Source organism: Drosophila guanche, unplaced genomic scaffold (genome assembly GCF_900245975.1).
Source record: "Drosophila guanche unplaced genomic scaffold, DGUA_6, whole genome shotgun sequence".
Taxonomy (NCBI): Eukaryota; Metazoa; Arthropoda; class Insecta; order Diptera; family Drosophilidae; genus Drosophila; species Drosophila guanche.
This window is the reverse complement of record NW_022995751.1, coordinates 1,434,976-1,452,707: the sequence shown is the minus strand read 5'-3', so window position 1 is coordinate 1,452,707 and position 17,732 is coordinate 1,434,976. Positions and strand designations below refer to the sequence as shown.

At 46.9% G+C, this 17,732-nt stretch overlaps 4 protein-coding genes across 4 annotated transcripts; 2 read left to right on the top strand and 2 right to left on the bottom strand.

Moving 5' to 3' along the window:
• Positions 1-134: 134 nt before the first annotated feature.
• LOC117587042 (sodium-coupled monocarboxylate transporter 1) lies at positions 135-5,336 on the bottom strand. Its single transcript, XM_034277473.1, has 7 exons — positions 4,946-5,336; positions 2,238-3,016; positions 2,016-2,177; positions 1,836-1,951; positions 1,412-1,771; positions 882-1,343; positions 135-826 (listed from the first exon to the last, which is right to left on the bottom strand). Exons 2-7 carry the CDS (start codon positions 2,910-2,912, stop codon positions 487-489), a joined length of 2,115 nt encoding a protein of 704 aa, XP_034133364.1. The 5' UTR covers positions 2,913-3,016; positions 4,946-5,336; the 3' UTR covers positions 135-486.
• A 2,342-nt stretch (positions 5,337-7,678) lies between these two features.
• On the top strand, positions 7,679-9,355 carry LOC117587017 (microfibrillar-associated protein 1). The gene is made up of 3 exons (XM_034277428.1): positions 7,679-7,816; positions 7,894-8,797; positions 8,854-9,355. Exons 1-3 carry the CDS (start codon positions 7,747-7,749, stop codon positions 9,287-9,289), a joined length of 1,410 nt encoding a protein of 469 aa, XP_034133319.1. The 5' UTR covers positions 7,679-7,746; the 3' UTR covers positions 9,290-9,355.
• LOC117587013 (proteoglycan 4) lies at positions 9,316-14,662 on the bottom strand. Its single transcript, XM_034277423.1, has 14 exons — positions 14,461-14,662; positions 14,197-14,394; positions 13,729-14,143; positions 13,426-13,672; positions 13,051-13,280; positions 12,625-12,921; positions 12,415-12,560; positions 12,237-12,354; positions 11,746-11,835; positions 10,395-11,693; positions 10,237-10,287; positions 10,072-10,176; positions 9,703-10,005; positions 9,316-9,636 (listed from the first exon to the last, which is right to left on the bottom strand). The coding sequence occupies exons 1-14, from the start codon at positions 14,569-14,571 to the stop codon at positions 9,425-9,427; spliced, it is 3,822 nt and encodes a 1,273-aa protein (XP_034133314.1). The 5' UTR covers positions 14,572-14,662; the 3' UTR covers positions 9,316-9,424.
• Positions 14,663-14,921: 259 nt separating this feature from the next.
• On the top strand, positions 14,922-17,465 carry LOC117587015 (centrobin). Its single transcript, XM_034277425.1, has 4 exons — positions 14,922-16,243; positions 16,302-16,463; positions 16,523-16,860; positions 16,932-17,465. The coding sequence occupies exons 1-4, from the start codon at positions 15,032-15,034 to the stop codon at positions 17,335-17,337; spliced, it is 2,118 nt and encodes a 705-aa protein (XP_034133316.1). The 5' UTR covers positions 14,922-15,031; the 3' UTR covers positions 17,338-17,465.
• Positions 17,466-17,732: the final 267 nt, after the last annotated feature.

Here is a 17,732-nt window from a genome sequence, read left to right as displayed (position 1 = left end):
AATACTCAAGCCGCCTGATGGCAAACAAATTTTCCATTTTTTTGTTCAGCAACGTGGGGTATGCAACACGTAGAGCATTCTACACGATAACTACATGCACAGAATGATCACTCTACATGAAAATCGAACTGAACTTTGGTTTACGCTTCAGCAGCGATAGCTGAATCAAGAATACAATAAGTTTGTGTGTTTATTGTTTGCTTAAATATTAACTAAAGCTAAATTCACTTCCGTGGTAAAATTAGTAAAGTTTTTTGTGGATACAAAATACTGTGGCAACGATTGCTCTCGCGGGGGGAGAAAGGGTCGGGTGTAGCAGCAATCGGGCTATGATTGGACTTAAAACTAGAAATCACTCTTGCGACTAAGCTAGGACAGTTAGGATTGCGACTGGTCGTTTGTACATAGAGGTTACCGGTTACACAAGGAATACACTCTGGCCTGGAATGTCGAAAGAACTTTCCAAACCAAAATTCGTATCTGATTCTATTCATCGTCGATGCGTATGGCATGATTCACATGCCCCTGGATACCTGCCGTCTCTTTGGTTGTGGTTGTGGCTGGGATTGGGTCTACCGCTGCGGTGCTGGTGGTTGTGGTGGTGGTGATGGTGCTGTTAGTGGTGTACTGCACTTGGGAGTCGTCACTCTTGAAGACCTCCTCGGAGACGCCTTCGTTGTCGATGCCGCCCTTGCCGGTGATTTTCAGGACATTGCGTCGTTGATTAAAGTCGATTATGAGGGAGAAGAACCATCCCAGGAATACTGTCAACAGGCAGCCGATCATGCTGTACCACATGTAGCTCAGCCGGAAGATGGGCCAGGAACTGCAAGGGATCGAATTAGCATCGTAATTATAGTGGATTTTCCAGCTTAACTCACGTGAAACCTTCCTGCTTAATGGGATTCATTGATTCGGTGAGCAAATCCTCGAGAATGTTCGTCACGTTCACATGACAGTCGCAGTGCTCAATGGATGTGGGCAGTGGTGGCGACTCCACGCTGGCTATCTGTGCCACAACACCCACAAAGATCACCAGAGCCAACGAGAGGAGACCGCCATAGAAGGCGCCCTTCGTGTTGGCCTGCTTGCAGGCGATTCCGAGCACAAACAGACCCAAGGTGACGCCACCGATGAGGCCATTCAGTGTGAGTGTAGCCTGCAGCACGCCGCCCAGATGCTCCACAATGAACACCAGACCAAAGGAGCCAATGCCATAGCCCAGGGACATCCACTTGGCATAGGTTGCGCCCTTCTCCGGAGAGATTTTGATGTTCATGCCATTGACAAGCAGATCCTCGCAGGTGACAGCCGACAGGGAGTTCAAGGCAGATGCCACAGTTCTGAATGGGGAAGAAACAAGACATGAGTGATGACTCCTGGAGCTCCTGGAGTGTGCTCCGATGCCTACCCCAAACTAGCCGCAAAGATGCCAGCCACAAAGATGCCCGCAATGGAGTAGATGTGCTCATAGGTATTGATCACATAGAAGGGCAGCAGCTGATCCGTGGCCGAGATGCGACCCGCAGTCAGGGGATCACAGTCCGCATAGTGGTTGAAGACCATCAGCCCAGTGTAAAAGTTGAGCAGGAAGACGACAATCAAGCCGAGGATGGCAAAGCCCAGGGCGATCTTTGCGAGCTTCAGGGACTTTAGGGACATGCACTTCTGGACGGAGGCCTGGTTGGTGCAGAACAGCGATGTCCAGTAGAAGAAGCCGCCAATGACCACAGACCAAACGGTGTGGCGGGTTGTCGGATTGGGATCAATGCTGCAAGAGAGTGGAAAAATTAGAAGGGAAATCGAAGGATATGTTTCTGGGTGTTTCGACTTACTTGAAGAATTCCAAACGATTGAGTTGGGCGGCCTTCTGGAAGACTTGAATGGGTGTGCCGCTGTAGTAGCTGCCGAGACCCACAATCAAAACGAGAGACACAGCGAGAACTGCAGCCTGCAAAGGGAATAAATAAGGTTAAGCAAAGGCTTTTTGAGGATCCTCTGTTTGTTTGGCTTACCTGAAAGGTGTCCGCAATGACCACTGCCTTCATGCCGCCCTGCGATGAGTAGAAAACGCAGACCACATAAATCAGAATGACAGCGATCTTGGTGTCCAATCCTGTGGCCTTGGACAAGGCAATGGCTGGTGCAAGCACAGCCACAGCGGTGTAGAAGCACATCTGAAGGATAAAGGAAATATTAAACAGAGTTCTGCCAGTTGAGAGAATCTCCCAGCGCACCTGAATGACATAGAGTACTGCGCCCAGGATGCGAATCTCCTTGCCGAAGCGTATGCCCAAGTACTCATAGCAACTGGTGAGCTCCATCTTGAAGTAGATGGGATAGAATATCTTGACAGCCACTGGAATGACGAGCACCATGGGTATGACAATCAGCACGAACTGTGTGCCCTGGAAGTACATCTCGGATGGGTTGCCCAGCAGCTCGATGGCCGTGATGAAGCTGGTCGTGAGGCTGAGTGTCACAGGGAAAATGTTCATTTCGGAGCCCAGCAGGAACTCGTTGGAGGAGCTGCCGCCCTTCTGGAAGAACCCATAGAAGATGCCAATGCCCAGCGAGATGACCAGCATGCCGAGCAGGATCACGTAATCGTAGCCGGAGAAGGTGGGCTTGTGGCTGGGCGCGCTGCACTCCTCCAGTCCGTCCGGTGCGGTGGTCTGCTGGGACTTGTAGGCCTGCAGCAGCAGCGTTGCCGCATTATCAAAGTCCACATGCTCCTGCGAGACAGAGGCAGGACTCTCGCCCCGCACAATCAAATACTTGTGGCTGGGATCCAGGGCAGCCGAGCCCTTTGCTCCGGCGGGGCTCTTCTCCTGCAGCGCATAGGCGGTAATAGAATGCGCCAAAGCGCAGAGGGTCAGCAGCTTCAAAATGGTATCCTGGGTGGCAAACATCCTGCCTGGGAATGTGCAACTGCAACTGCAACGGCAACTGATGGGGCAGACACCTTCTTGGCTCGATCACTCGCCGACTGTGGCCCCACAACGTTATGCGCGAACTGAAATGAAATGGAGCAGAGCAGACGGCTTAGATCATGGCAAGATCAAGGTTCTCGAAAAGAAATTGCACCAAGGCGGCAATGCCAAAAGCTTTCCATCCAGTGGGTGTCGCCATTAATTAATTAAGCGAACGAAATGAAATTCCTACAGTCTGTCGATATCTGAGGGAGGAGCAGTGAGTGGGGGCTGGCTCGGGCCATTGGCCACAGCTCCGGCTTCCATGTTCAAGTACAAATATATTATTTCCTTAAACAAACAATTCCATTTGGGTGTACCAATAATTGCTTTATTATTAATATGTTTTCGTTACGGGGCGACGACAACACTCGCTCAAGGCGAAAAGTTGTTGTAAATGTTTTTGGGGATAGTTAATCAATAAAGTGAAGAGGGTACGACGGGGATGCCATAAACTACTTTTAAGATAAGCTTTGAATATTTATCAGCTGCTTTTGGTGTCTGTTTTCCATTACAAAAACAACTCCGATATTCGCGTTCAATTGTTAAATCATAAAAAACCCTCATTTGGCAATCGATAACCCAGTCCACCCATACGAATCAATCAGCAATCCAATTGATTCCAACACTCTGCGGCAATCATTTTAATCAACCGAACTTAGAATCGCAGCCGCTCTCCTGCTCTACCCTACTGTGCTCTGCTCCCAATTTTCCAGCCAATTTCAAACTATTAAAGAAAATCTGCTCCTGTGGCACTCTCACACTGTTGCAATACGGAAACAAACACTCACACATGTACAGAGAGCGTGAGTGAGTGAGAAAAAGAGACAAGACGAGACGAGACGAGGCTGAGGCTGAGGCAAAGTTTTGAGCGAAAAGTGAGAATGCTCCCGCGCCGCCCAATTGAGATTTAAGCGAATTCAACTGGTTTATTTCAGTGGCTTGTGGCTTGAGCCGGATTGCGCCGGTTTTGGCCAGAAATTTGCCATCCATCGGATCCAAAGAGAGCTGAAGGCAAGGCCTGTCGCGAAGAGTAGAGAGCAGCACTCGGAGATGCCTTAATGGAAGAGCGACCTAATCGAAAAGGTTCCACCCAGACACACACACACACACAGAGGTGGGCGCCGGGGGGAAACACGTTTCCACTCTTGCCTGGAGACAGTGGTAGACAGTACACGGGTCGTATGCGTTCTGTTCTTAATTGGTGGCATTTTCTATGCCCTCCCTCGCTGCGACTGTCTTCCCTTTGACTAGGGCAAATCATCAACATCTTTGTCTTTTGTATCTCGGAACTTGTCTCCCCGCCAATTGGTATGCGTGTGTTTTTGTCTGCGCTTTGTTTTTGGTCTCTTCGATTGTCGTTGCTTTATTTTTTGTGATTATTAATATTCATATAAACAAAATAAACCGTTTGACATGAGTTGTGGCATGGGCCAGCTGGTGAAAGAGCACTTGCCACGGATCTAGCACGAGTGAAACTTGGACCTTGGAACACACAAATTCTAATGAAAAGTTCGCCCACTAGGTAAGGGCAATGGCCAGGGAGGCGCAAAGGGTTTTCGGCTAATTAGAGACTGCCGTTAATGGCACTGAGAAATCCGAGCTGCTCGACAGTTCTGCTGGTTTGATCGATTTATGAGTTCGCTAAATTAATTGCAGCTGGTTTGGTTCGCTTTTTGTTTGTTTGCTCGCAATAAAATGCTAACTTTTTGCCTAGTTTTTTAACTAGTTTTTTAGTGACAATAAAAATATACAACGTCAAAGGCAAACAAATTAATTTTGCACTTCTTTTGGGCTTCGATAAGTGGCAGTTGGTTAGAGGAGAATTAATTACAAAATATGAACATGAGAATTAACAAAGAAATGAACTGAAATGAACCCATTTTATAAATATAAAAAAAGGGGAAGGTATAAAGCGTTATAATTGTCCACTCAAAGCCGCTTTCACCTCAGTTTTAAAATGACTTCCTCACCTTGATGCCGGATTTATGCGATCCTTAAATGATTTATTTTGCGTCGTTGTCGTTGTCGTTGTCGCTGTCGTCTTCGTTTAGCACTCGGGTGGATAGGCGCACAGGCAGCTGTGTCTTAGGAATGTTCTGAATTGTAGTTGCAAGATGGTGCCTTGATTATTTCTGTATTTCATTAACGTGTTTTTATCTCTTAGTTGGAGTTCACCAAACAATTAGTTATTGATCACTTTGGTGTTGTGTTTGGAGAGTTTTGTTAACCCTTTTTGAGCTGGTTGTCCTGGTTGTGAAATTGTTGAACTTTGTGCACTTTTTCCTTGATGGTTTGTGTTTTCACTGGCTTTTATTGCCTATCGCTGTTCGAACGTATTGACAATTTTCAAATGAATGACTTTTGCAAGCGCCCGTTACGCTGTTTTATACGAGAGCCAGGCCGAGGCAGGCCCCCGGCAGCCAAGGCAGCGCCAAATCACAAATCATCGAGCAGAGGGAACCCCACTATACGCGAGGCTTTGGCGCTCTCTCTCTCTCTCTCTCTCTCTCTCTCTCTCTTCGGGCGCCAAAGAAAGAGCGAAGATCGAACTAAGAGAAAGGCAAGCGAGGGAGCCTATCGACGCCGGATATGCGATCGCCGAGATGCTCAAACAGAGACCCGAGCGCGAGAGCTGCGCCGCTCAATTGAAAGTCGATTGTAGGCGTCAGGGGAAAATCTTGTTCAAATGCAAAGATCTATGCAACTTATTTTATATTTTATAGCACTCAAGCACTTCCTTGATATTACGTGGGGGATGACGAAAATCCCTAAACATCAGCTAAACATTTTTTGTTATCAAACAAACAGCGGCGTGATCTTCAATGTGGAGCACAATTCGTTCCGCAGAATGTAATGTAATGGAAAACGTGAAAAACTAAACCTATTGCAAAAATATAAATCAACTTTGGGGAAGATAAACTGCTGTCAGTCACATTTAAATGTGAGAGAAATGTGTACCCCATTGTACCTCCCGTTCTTGAACTGAAAATGCAATGAATCCATTCCCATTCATTAGCATTCCATAGAATTATCTGCACAGCAGACCGAGGGCAACTCCAACTGGCAGAGAGACAGAGGCAGAGGTGGAGTACGCTGTTGTCATCAATTGACCAAGGGCTAAATGCTCAATGCTAAATGAAATGAGTTGCAAACAAAATACAAAAGTTTAATTGTTAGGCAACGCGATGGCAAAGTGTTTTTAGTTACTTTCGGCTGCGGCTTGCGTGATGGCTGTACCCGTGTGGATGTGTGTTTGAATATTTTCTTTTATTACTTTTTAAGTAAGCCGAGAGCCACCCGAGAGCTGTCACAAAGGAACAAAAAGTGCGCCAATTAATAATGTGCCTCGATTTTATCACTCATTTTTGTTGTGTTTTGCTGCCTCGTCTCAATGGCAGGCAATTGCTGGCTGGGGATAACGACGATAACGAGTTCGATCTGGTACGATTTTGATCAGGCATGGGACGACACTCTCTCTCTCCTGCTCTCCCCTTTCTCTTAATAGAAAATTATTTGTTTGCCTGGAATTATTTCTTGCGAGTGTGCTTAATTCTAATAAAAATGTAATGTGTTCTGGAGAATCGAGAGGCGCCGCTTGGTTGGCTCAAAACAGAGTATCAATCACCATAAATTCACATTGATGGGGAAAACAGCAATCAAGATCAGAAGAAGATCAACAAATTAATGTCCAATTTATTAGGTGCAGCGGAAAGTCACCAAAACAGAAGCGAGCCTTGGTCTAAGGTCACTTGTGGATAGCACCTATCAATCGGCAGGGGCAGGGACACTGGGCAGTGGGCAGTGGGTATGCAGTTCAGCTTTGAAGCGTGTTGCATTAATTAATATGAAAATATGCCCGCTGCCATAACTAACTGCCGGCTGACTGATGTAAATCTTGTAAATCCATTCCACCAGCCAACCGAAAGCAGTTCAAAGCAGTTCGGCAAATGCGACGCAGTGTTTAGGCCCGAAACGATCTAGCAAACAGCAGCAGCAGCAAAGGCAGCAGCAACAGCGGAAAAGTTTGTTTATAAGATGCAAGCAAAAGCCACTACAAACGTCACAAAACTGGTCGAGCCTCTCGCTCTCATGAGTTGTGTGTGTGTGTGTGTGTGAGCTTGGACTTTGTCTCTTTCTTGTCTCTTTAAGAACAGAACCACATGAGCCGAAAAACACACGTGCTGCGTGCGTGCTGTCGCAAACGAACAAACAAAACGCAATATCAATGAAAATATCTTTTGTTTGATATTCCGTACTTTGTGGTTATTCAATATCTTACACAAGAACTCGTCTGGCAGTCAATATTACTTATGAATCGTCTGAAAGAAAGCGTAGTAGTCAATTTATAAACAATTATTTATTACATTAATGAGAGTGGGCGTTGACATTGCTAAAATATGCAGCCGTCTCGGCTCGTCTTATGTGTGTTGTTAATTGGTGTCTCAATTAGTTGCTGGCTTCATTTTAGGGGGTGCCAAGTCATCGCACTTCCGTCATTCGGACATTTGAAACCAATCAAATTTGAACCAAGCGGAACTGAAGATGAATTTGGAAATTCAGTTTGAAACGGAAAGTTTATCGCCGCCTTGCTGTTATCGTTTACACACACACCAATGCTGCGCACTAGCGTGACCGTTTCCGGATAGTCTCATTTACGGTATATTTTCGGTATGTTCCCAAGGTATATGTTTCTGTGTGACAGCGGTCACACTGGTCGACTATTTCTCGTAAAAATAAATAAAAATTATATTTTAATTAAATTTCACACAAAATGAGTGCTCCCGTGGCCCCTTCGGGCATTCAGAGCACTGCGGGTGCGGTGCCCGTACGCAATGAGAAAGGTAAGCCACTGAAATTGCTCTGCAGTAATTCATAATTCTCAATCAACGCCTCCCTTGTTTACACTGATCTCTTGCAGGCGAGATTTCCATGCAGAAAGTTAAAGTCCAGAGATATATATCTGGCAAGCGTCCCGACTATGCCCGCGTTGACTCCAGCTCGGACGAGAGCGACGAGGATGATTTCATTGACACCCGGAAGCGCTTGGAGCGACACAAAGCGGAACGCCACAAGATGGAACTGGCCCGTCGGGACAGTGCTGATGGGAAGGCTGCCGCGGATGGGGATGAGGCTGAGGTGGATGACCCACGTTTGCGACGCCTGCGTGCACGCCCCGTGGATATGGAAGACATGGAACGAGAGCGAAGGGAGCGCCACAGACACATCCACGAGCCCGAGATGGTGGAGAGTGACAGCGAGGAGGAGGAAGAGGACGCAGAGCAGCAGAAGAACCTCGAGCGGGGCACCAACAAGATCACACTTGCCTCCGAGTCCGACACAGATGCAGAGCTGAGTGACGCCGAAATGGAGAATCGGCGCACAAAGCTGAGGGCGAGAATGCTGCAGCAGCAGCGCGAGGAGGAGGTGCTCCAAAAAGAGGATGAAAAACAGTCGGAGTCCTCGGAAACAGAGAGCTCCGAATACGAAGAGGAGAGCGAAAGCGAGGAGGAAAACGAGCCGCGTCTCAAGCCGCTGTTTGTCAGGAAAAGAGATCGTGCGACCATCCAGGAAAAGGAACGGGAAGCCCAGAAACAGAAACAAATGGAGGCAGAGGCCAAGAGAGCTGCTAAGGAAAGGAGGCGAGCCACACTGCGCATGGTGGAGGACAGCGTCAAAAAAGACCTGGAGAAGACCAAGCCAGAGTCGAATGAAGCCTGCCTGGAGGATGTGTGCACTGACGACGACAACGATGAGGTGGAGTACGAGGCCTGGAAGTTACGCGAGCTCAAGCGTATGAAGAGGGACCGCGAAGAGCGCGACAAGTAAGTAGACCACAAACTTAGTTCTGAGCCACAAGTGAACACATTTTTAATTGCAGCACTGAACGGGAGAAACTGGAAATCGATCGGGTGCGTGGCCTCAATGAGGAAGAGCGACGCCAGGAGCTGCGACAGAATCCCAAAATGGTCACCAACAAGGCCACCAAAGGCAAATACAAATTCCTGCAGAAATACTATCATCGTGGTGCCTTCTATCTGGACGAGGAGAACGATGTGCTGAAGCGCGACTTTGCCCAGGCCACGCTGGAGGATCACTTCGATAAGACCATCCTGCCCAAGGTGATGCAGGTGAAGAATTTCGGTCGCTGTGGCCGCACCAAGTACACGCATTTAGTGGATCAGGATACCACGAAGTTCGACTGTCCCTGGTATGCGGAGACCTCGAACAACATCAAGTTCCACAACGAGCACGCGGGCGGCATGCGGCAGCAGTTTGACAAGCCCACGGGGTCCAAGCGAAAGAAGTTGGAGTAGACGACAGTAGGCACACAATCGTATGATGTATTTAATAATTGAAAATAAATTAACATGGAATATAGATATATTGATGTATGGACGAAAACACAAAATTAGACAAGGAACAAAACAAAATATTGACAAACATGAGACTCAAATTTGTACCTTTGGGTCGTCTAAGCGCTGCCGATTGTGCTGCACCAGCGACTGCATGATGCCCTCTGTGTTTATGTACTGGACATGGGCATGATTGCGCAAGCGTCGCACGTAGCGCTGCTTATCCTTGGCCACAGCTACAACATACAGTTTCTGCTCCTGTGCAGGCGGCTCTTTGTGGACTTTGCCACCAGCACTTTCAATAATGGCTAAAGGGTGGGAATCCAACGAACGTTATAGCATGGAGGGAAGAGGCCTGTATCTATAGAACTTGCCTTTCATTTCATTTGGATTGGGTAGAATGCCCTCACAGAGCATAAAGTGGAAACCACTCAACAATTGAGGCTGCTGCATGGCCATTAAGGGATCGAATTTGTACATCTTCTCGAAGTGGGAGTCAGCGAAGAGGTGTTCCGCCAGCACAGTTACACGAGACGTTGCCCGCATGGATTGCAGCCAGGAACTGGACAGTATTGGTTTATTGGCCGCCACCGCCACCAGGAATTTGTATGTGCGATCACCTCTGTCCATGATAAGCACGTCGCAGCTCAGTGGATCAGCCGTTTTCTCCACACAATCTGATATAATTTAACGGCAATTAACTCATTTGTAGATTAATGATTTATGTCGCAGTTTTTTCTTACGCTTTAGGGCCTTCAGAACAGACGAAACATCTAATGAATTGCACGCGGAGAATGCTATTTTGATTTTTCCTTTTCCTTTTTCCTTCCTCACATGTTGGTTAATGGCTGCGAAAGATGGAATCAGTTTTAGATGGATACTCGTGGCAAGCATTTGTTTAGATTTACCTTTAAGGGCATTCTCCTGAGACAACGAAACATTCTTGTCGGAGCTTATGCCTGCAAAAAGTTTGAAAATTCATTAAATATTACAGTGTATAATGCGAAAGATTCCCTGAATCCAATAGGATATATTCAAAAAGTGTTTTCTTCGCTCTTTAACTTACTGCTCCTGTTTCTTGCCTCCTTCCGAGAAGTCTCCTTTTGTTGTGCTGATGCATTACTCGTTGTTGGTCCATCAATTGCCTCTTCAATGGAGGAGTTGGATTTTATGAGCTTCTCGTTTTTAATCCTAACAACGAGTTCACGAACTGCAGCAACTTTGGCTTGTGGTTCTTCTTCAGGTTCCTCCTTGGCAGTGTTCCTTCTAGTCATCCTCTTCGTGGTGGGTGGTGTCTTACTTCTCTTAACTTTCGGTTTTATAGGCTTTTCTTCTGTTGGTGTTTCGGACTTCCGAAGTCTACCCACCCCACGTTTTTCTTTCTCTGGTGGCTTCTCCTTCGTTATCTTACTATCTGTGGTGTCCAGAAGTGTAGGTGTCGGAGTCTGGGACTTCCTAGCTCTCCCCATTCTCCCTTTCACTGCTGCACTCGTGTTGGCCTGCTCTGCCTGGGGCTCTTTCTTGGATCCTTTCCCTTTAACTTCGTCACTCGCATTAGATTGTCCTGTAGCTTCCTTTTGCTTGGTTCGTTTCGGTTTAACGTCTACACTCGTATTGACTTGTCCTGTAGCTTCCTCTTTCTTGGATCTTTTCCCTTTAACTTCGTCACTCGCATTAGATTGTCCTGTAGCTTCCTTTTGCTTGGTTCGTTTCGGTTTAACGTCTACACTCGTATTGGCTTGTCCTGTAGCTTCCTCTTTCTTGGATCCTTTCCCTTTAACTTCGTCACTCGCATTAGATTGTCCTGTAGCTTCCTTTTGCTTGGTTCGTTTCGGTTTAACGTCTACACTCGTATTGGCTTGTCCTGTAGCTTCCTCTTGCTTCGATCCTTTCCCTTTAACTTCTGCACTCGCTTTAGCTTGTCCTGTGGCTTCCTTCTGCTTGGTTCCTTTCCCTTTAACTTCTGCACTCGATTTAGCTTGTCCTGTGGCTTCCTCTTGCTTCGTTATTTGCTTAGTTCTCAGCCTTCTTTGTGGCCTGCTTGCTTCCCGTGCAACTTCTTCTTCTTCGGATGTATTCCCATGTCCGGCTGCCTCTTCCTGAATCTTTTTGACTGATTTTGTTTTTGAGTTCCTTGGTCGTCTGCGTGGCTCAATTGGAACGACAAAATCTTCATCTCTTTTGGGTTTGCTTGCCTTCTTAGCTTTAGAAATGGAAGCAGAATCGAGTTCAGTGCTTGTTGTTGTCTTGGAGCTATTCGACCGTTTCTTGGCCACCAACTCAGGGGTACTCTCCTTGCTAGCTGCCCCCTTAGCTTCTTCTTCAACTAACAAGGATCTGGATGGGCGGCTGATCTTTCTGCGAGCTGCAAATAATAATAATTAATAATAATAAATAAATAAATGCCAAAAACTTACGTTCTGCGAATTGATCTGTAATGGCTGGCCGCTTTCTTGGCTCGATTCTGGGTGATTCATCTGAGATGCGTCGTTGCATTGGGTTTCTGGCTGTAGGTCGGGATTGTGGCATTAATTTTTGGTTTATTATGTTCATTAACCCATTTATGCATTTATCTTATTTGTATTGTATTTTAAAAATTAAAAAATGATTCTTTTCTGTGCCGCTGAGGAAGATTTTCATAAACTTTTCATTCAAACTATCTGATTTTTCCGAAAATATATACCCGCTATAGAAGGTAATAGTTATGTATACGCGCACTTAATTATTTTAAATAAAAACTATTTAACTTCACGAATGTTTTCGCACTTAAAAAATGAAATTAAACTCGCGATTCATTGCCAATTTTGGTTTTAAATAAAGGAACGTAACATTCTTTGGTATTTGTTGAACTCGATTTTCACTTAGCACTTCGAGGACTACTCGAAAGGAAAAACACTTGGAAACCTACTAGTACGTGGCGGTGACTCCGATCCGGCTAAGCGGCTACGCGCGCCTTCGGGTAGTCGCGGTAAACGCCAACGGTCTGGGTTGTTTTTGTCCTGGAAGACGCACTCCATTCGGGTAACCTGCGGAAGGAAGCTGGGAATAGTTAAACAGAGTCCTGCAGCGATGTATGCTTAACCCACCTGAGCATTATAGTTGTCGTCCTTGATGATGGCAGGTTCAACGAATTTAATTTGAGGTTCGTTTGGATCAGCAGGTGGCAGTGCTGGCCCCGTTGCCATTTCTTCCAGCATCTCCATGATAGCATCATATTCAATCGAATTTAAAGCTGTCATTAAATGGCAAAAACTAATAATTAATAAGACCTTATAATGGAGCAATGATTCCCTTACCTGCTGCGTCTTTTGAAGTGGAGGGTTTGGCTTCTGTTTCCTTACTTGCCACTGGAATGTTTTCTTTATTTTGTTGAATATTCTGGCAGCAGCTGAGATCTGCAGGCGAGTCTGTCGCTTGCACTTTCGCTTGCTTGCTCTGCGAGGGCTCCTCATTGTCGCTGTGATCCTTGGTGATTTCGTCTGAGTGTGCCCTCTTTTGCTTCTTTCTGAAAGGGAATGGCTGAGTGGCTTTGAAATCCTCAGCATTAGTAGCTGGCAATCCGTCTGGATTGAGCTTAAAGGGAAATGGCTGCTCTAGATCAGCAACCATCAAATCAAATATATCAGTAGTAGAATTTCCTGCATCATGAGATGGGTTCTGTCCAGATGGTTCTGGTGTAATGCAAGCAACTGCTCGAGCAGGCAACTCTTCCTCCTTGGTGCTGGCAATGAAATCTTCGTTGGTCTCCTCCGCAATGCTGCGATCCTCCTCCGGAGAGTTTATAGATGGCAATCCACGTTGCTTGAGCTGGGTGGGAAATGGGAATGGCTGAGTGGGAATGAAATCCTGATTAGTTTCATTATTCGCGTTGCTCTGTGTGACAATGAGGTCCTCCACTTCGAGAGGTGTTGCTGTTGGTGTCTCTATGCTGGCCACAACCAACTGCTTTAACCCGCAAAGCGTTGGTGTGGCGAAGCTCTCGGGCTCGGGCTGCTTTCTGAACATTATTCGCGTTGCTCTGTGTGACAATGAGGTCCTCCACTTCGAGAGGTGTTGCTGTGGGTGTCTCTATGTTGGCAACAACCAATTGCTTTAACCCGCAAAGCGTTGGTGTGGCGGAGTTCTCGGGCTCGGGCTGCTCTCCATCAGCAACCATCAAATCAAATATATCAGGAGTACAATTTCCTGCATCATGAGATGGATTCTGTTCAGATGGTTCTGGTGTGATGCAAGCAACTGTTCGAGCAGGCAACTCTCCCTCCTTGGTGCTGTTCAGGGCAGTGCATTTTGGATTGGATGTGGACCAATTCAAGGCACTCAATTCGTGGTCGGTTGCATCGCCAGCTGTGTGGAAAAAGTTACTTAAATAAAGATCCAGAGAATATACAAAGTCTACGTACCCTGCTGATTGAAAAATCCGGTAAAGATCTCCAGCGGCGCCACAGCAGACCCCAGCATCATGGACGTGTCAAAGTCCTCAAGTGCATCCTCATTATAGTCCTGGGTGCAAATGCGTATCTGCGAGCACATTTCAGAGGCACTTCCATCGTTGGAATTGCTCGCCTCATTGTGCACAACTGCAGGTGGTGTGCTGAGGAGATCTTGCGTCTCCGGTATCATAAAGTCATCGCCCATCGAAACTTTGCCACCACGTGTGGATCTGTCAAAGGCCACAGCTTGTGTTTCAGGCACAAAGAAGCTGTCAGCTGTTGTGTTGACCGACTGCACCTCTGTTTCAGGTATAACAACACTGTCGTTTGTTGTATCTAGAGATGTATCCTTGAGGGCTTCCCCAAAGCCACTGCTGTCATGATGCTGTGTAATATATCAATGTATTGCATGTTCCACATGTGGATTGTTGCACATACCTGAAGAGGTTCTATCAGTTGCACTTCCGCGTTTACATTTCCGAAGCGCAGCTTCACCTTTCCTTCGATGGCATCCTTATGGCTTATGTCCGCATTGCCGTTCTCCACGTCGTTCACAAATACCTTGCCCAGCAGCGCATTCACGCGAAGGATGCCCGCTCGATAGACGGTTGCCAGTGCATGATACAGCTCCATGGACTAAGTTGAAAACAGAGCAAGGACTACATTTTGTTGGCTAGAACTACTTAAGCAGCCTGTACTTACTTCATCGGCCACACAGAACTCGTATTCTTCCTTGCTCCCAATGCGGTAGACGGTACCAGGTTCTAGCAGGACGGCCGGATCTCCGTTTATGCTCAAGCTTACAGCTGCCATCCCAGGACACGCGATTTCCCCTGCGCGGGAAAATTTTCTTGAGACGAAATTTGGAGCAATAATTAATACAGCTTGAGATGGAATTTCTAGTATCAAAAATCGACTCTGATGTTTGTTTCGTATTTCCGACTATCGGTAGTGCAAATCGACTTTCAGGCACTGCTTGCTTTGATTAATACCACTAACAAAATAGTATACTAATACTCAGTGAATTGAGTGCCAACTAAATATGAAAGTATATGACAGGCCTACTTTATCATTGTTAATAACTAGATTAAAGCAATTTCTTCATAGTTTCTTGAGTTTGGTATTTCCGATACTTAAGAATACTAAAAATGCCGATATGCATTTATCGAAGCAACTACCGCCACCACCATTGTTTACGCGTCGCCATACCAACAACAAAATTTCATCTTAATTAGGAGGAGCATCTTTGGCAGGTTGGAGAATGGTTTGAGGCATGAGCGATACCGACACGGACGACACTGATCTGTTGTTGCTGGTCCCGCCCAACTACTACACCCATACCGCCGAACGTTTGCTGCACGAAGTCAAGATGAACGCAGAAGCAGCTGCAGCCGATGCACTTGTCATGCCACCACCGATAGTGCCCACGACGGCAGCGTATCAATTCCTGCCGCCCAGTAAGAAAACGGAACTGAATCAGATAAACGCACGACTGCAGAACATTGGGCTGGATGGCGAAGATCATGGCCGCTTTGATGTGCCCTCCGATATATCCACAATCTCCACAAACACTGTGCGCACGGCGACGGGTACCAGGCTGCCGAAGGAGTTTCATGGCGTGGTGCATTCCACGCCCAAGGGTGGATCGGTGGAGCCACCAAGGCGTCGCCATGCTGAGGATAACATTCTGCATGAGATTGACCATTATCTGGACGAAAACAACACGAATCGCTGGCAGCAGCAGCAACACCATCATATTCATCATCATCACAGTGAGGAGCACCTGCGAAATGTACGTGCTGTGCACGACATTCATCATCCGGCAGCCACTTCCCTGCCAAGCATTCGTATGACATCCACGTCGGCATCCATTGAGGCGGCTAGATGCCCCCGCGGCAGCCTCAGTGACAACAACAACCAGCTCATCAGCTTGAGTGATCTCTGGGGCAAGAGCAGCATGGCGGGCACAGTTGTCCCCAGCAATATGCCCAATCCACTGCTGTGCAGCCCCTCGCTAAAGGAGGAGCAGCTGCGACGCCAGCACCTGGAGAAAACTGTGCAGACTTTGCAGTCCCAGCTGCTGGAGTATCAGCAGCGCATCTCCGTGGCCATGGAGGTGGATCGCAGCAAAGATGAAGCTCTAAAAGGTGCCGAGCAGACCGCAGCGACTCTCCACATTGAGGTGCAACAACTGCGAGACGTTCTCCACCGGCTGGAGGCGGAACGCTGTGACACACATGGCAAAATGGAAACTCTGCAGCACGAGCTGGCGCAGGCAGTCGGCTTGGCCACCAAATTCCAAGAGAAGAACGAGAAGCTGGAGGCAGAACAGAACAAGCGTCAGCGCGAGGCCAAAGAATGGGATGACAAAGTGGAGCAGCTGGAAATGCAGCTGCATGGCAGCAAGCGAGCCGAGGAGCTATCCCATGCAGAGCTCAACAAGCTGAGGGATAAATTCGCCAAAATCGACTATCAGCAGGAGAAGGTACGGCTGGAGAATTCACCAAAAGGTTCCACTTTTATTAACCATTTTATTTGTTCAGCTTAAGGCACAGATTCAAGAGATGGAGACGGACAATACCACGCTGAGGCATCAGAAGGAAATGCTGCAAGACTACCACCAAAAGCAGAAATCTAGAGCTGATGCGCTAGAAACACAACGTAAATCAATGCAAGAGACGCTCGCAAATCTAACAGAAGTCGAGGTATGAAGTTATTCCTTCTCTAGATCCTTCTCTGTGTTAATATTTAATTTTTCTTACAGACAAACCTCAAGAAAAAGCTGGAAATACAACAGAAGTCCCTGAAGCAACACTACCAGCAGCAAATGGAGAATGTGGTGGCCAAAAAGATGCAGGAATTCCAGCAACAGCTGGACAAATCCGAGGAGAATCTCAAGAGTGAGGCACGCGACCGTGAGCGACTGATAGCAGAGCGTGCCGTAAAGCAGCTGGAAATGATCAACGAAAAGAACAACCAGGAACTGAATCTCATACAGGAGAAGCACGATGAGGAGGTGGAACTGTACCGCCTGCAGCTGGCCAATGCCTCAAAGAAGATCGATGAGCTGGAACTCAAACTGAGTTTCTACAAGAACAAGCGGTAGGCACAAGCGAAGCCAAAGAGCAACCAAGTCTGTTATAAATTTATGAACTTTCTATATTCCATTGCAGTGCTGACATTGCGGAGAAGCTGCATGGTGTTATGGAGGCACAGTGGCAGCAGGCCTTGGCCATTCTCACCTCACCCACACAAAATGCCCTGATGCCCGCCAGTGACACGGACAGCGAGTCTCCGGAGCTCAACAATGCCCGTGTGTATCCGGAAACTCCACGCACAAGCAAATCGCAACGCAGCAACAATACGGAGAAGAACAATTTGGATTCTGGTGGCAAGCGGGATCCACCATCGCCCATGGACAAGCTCGCGGCATACATTGAGCTGCTGCTGAGCAAGTCGCCCAGCGATTTCGACAAGCTCGACGAGATACTGGCCCTAACCGCCAAGAAGGGTGGTGCCAGCAAGCCGAGCAAACGCAATGGCTGTGGCAGCAACAAGGCACCGCCCTGGAAGTGCTGACAGCAGCGGAGGAGGAGGATGCCTGGAAGCATCAAAATTGTAGTTAGTTTTAGCCTTAGTTGTAGCATTTATACATACCATAATTGTATATGTTTTGACGAGAGTAAATCGTTTAGTTCTTTGCAAAATATTATGTGTATAATTTATTTGATAATATCAACAATTTGAAGGCAGCGCGCGCAGGCATCAATCAGGAAAACCAAAACAAAAATATAAAGTCTGTCTGTCTTTTTGTGTGTGTTTGGTGTGTAAATTATAAAAGTTTTGGTACAAAAAAATGTATTTAACAGCTCTATGAGACCCTTAAACTCGTAATATTATATATGCCTAAGAATCTTAAGTGTTTTGCTTGATATATTTTGATGGAACTTTGATGGGAGCACAAGCTTAGATTG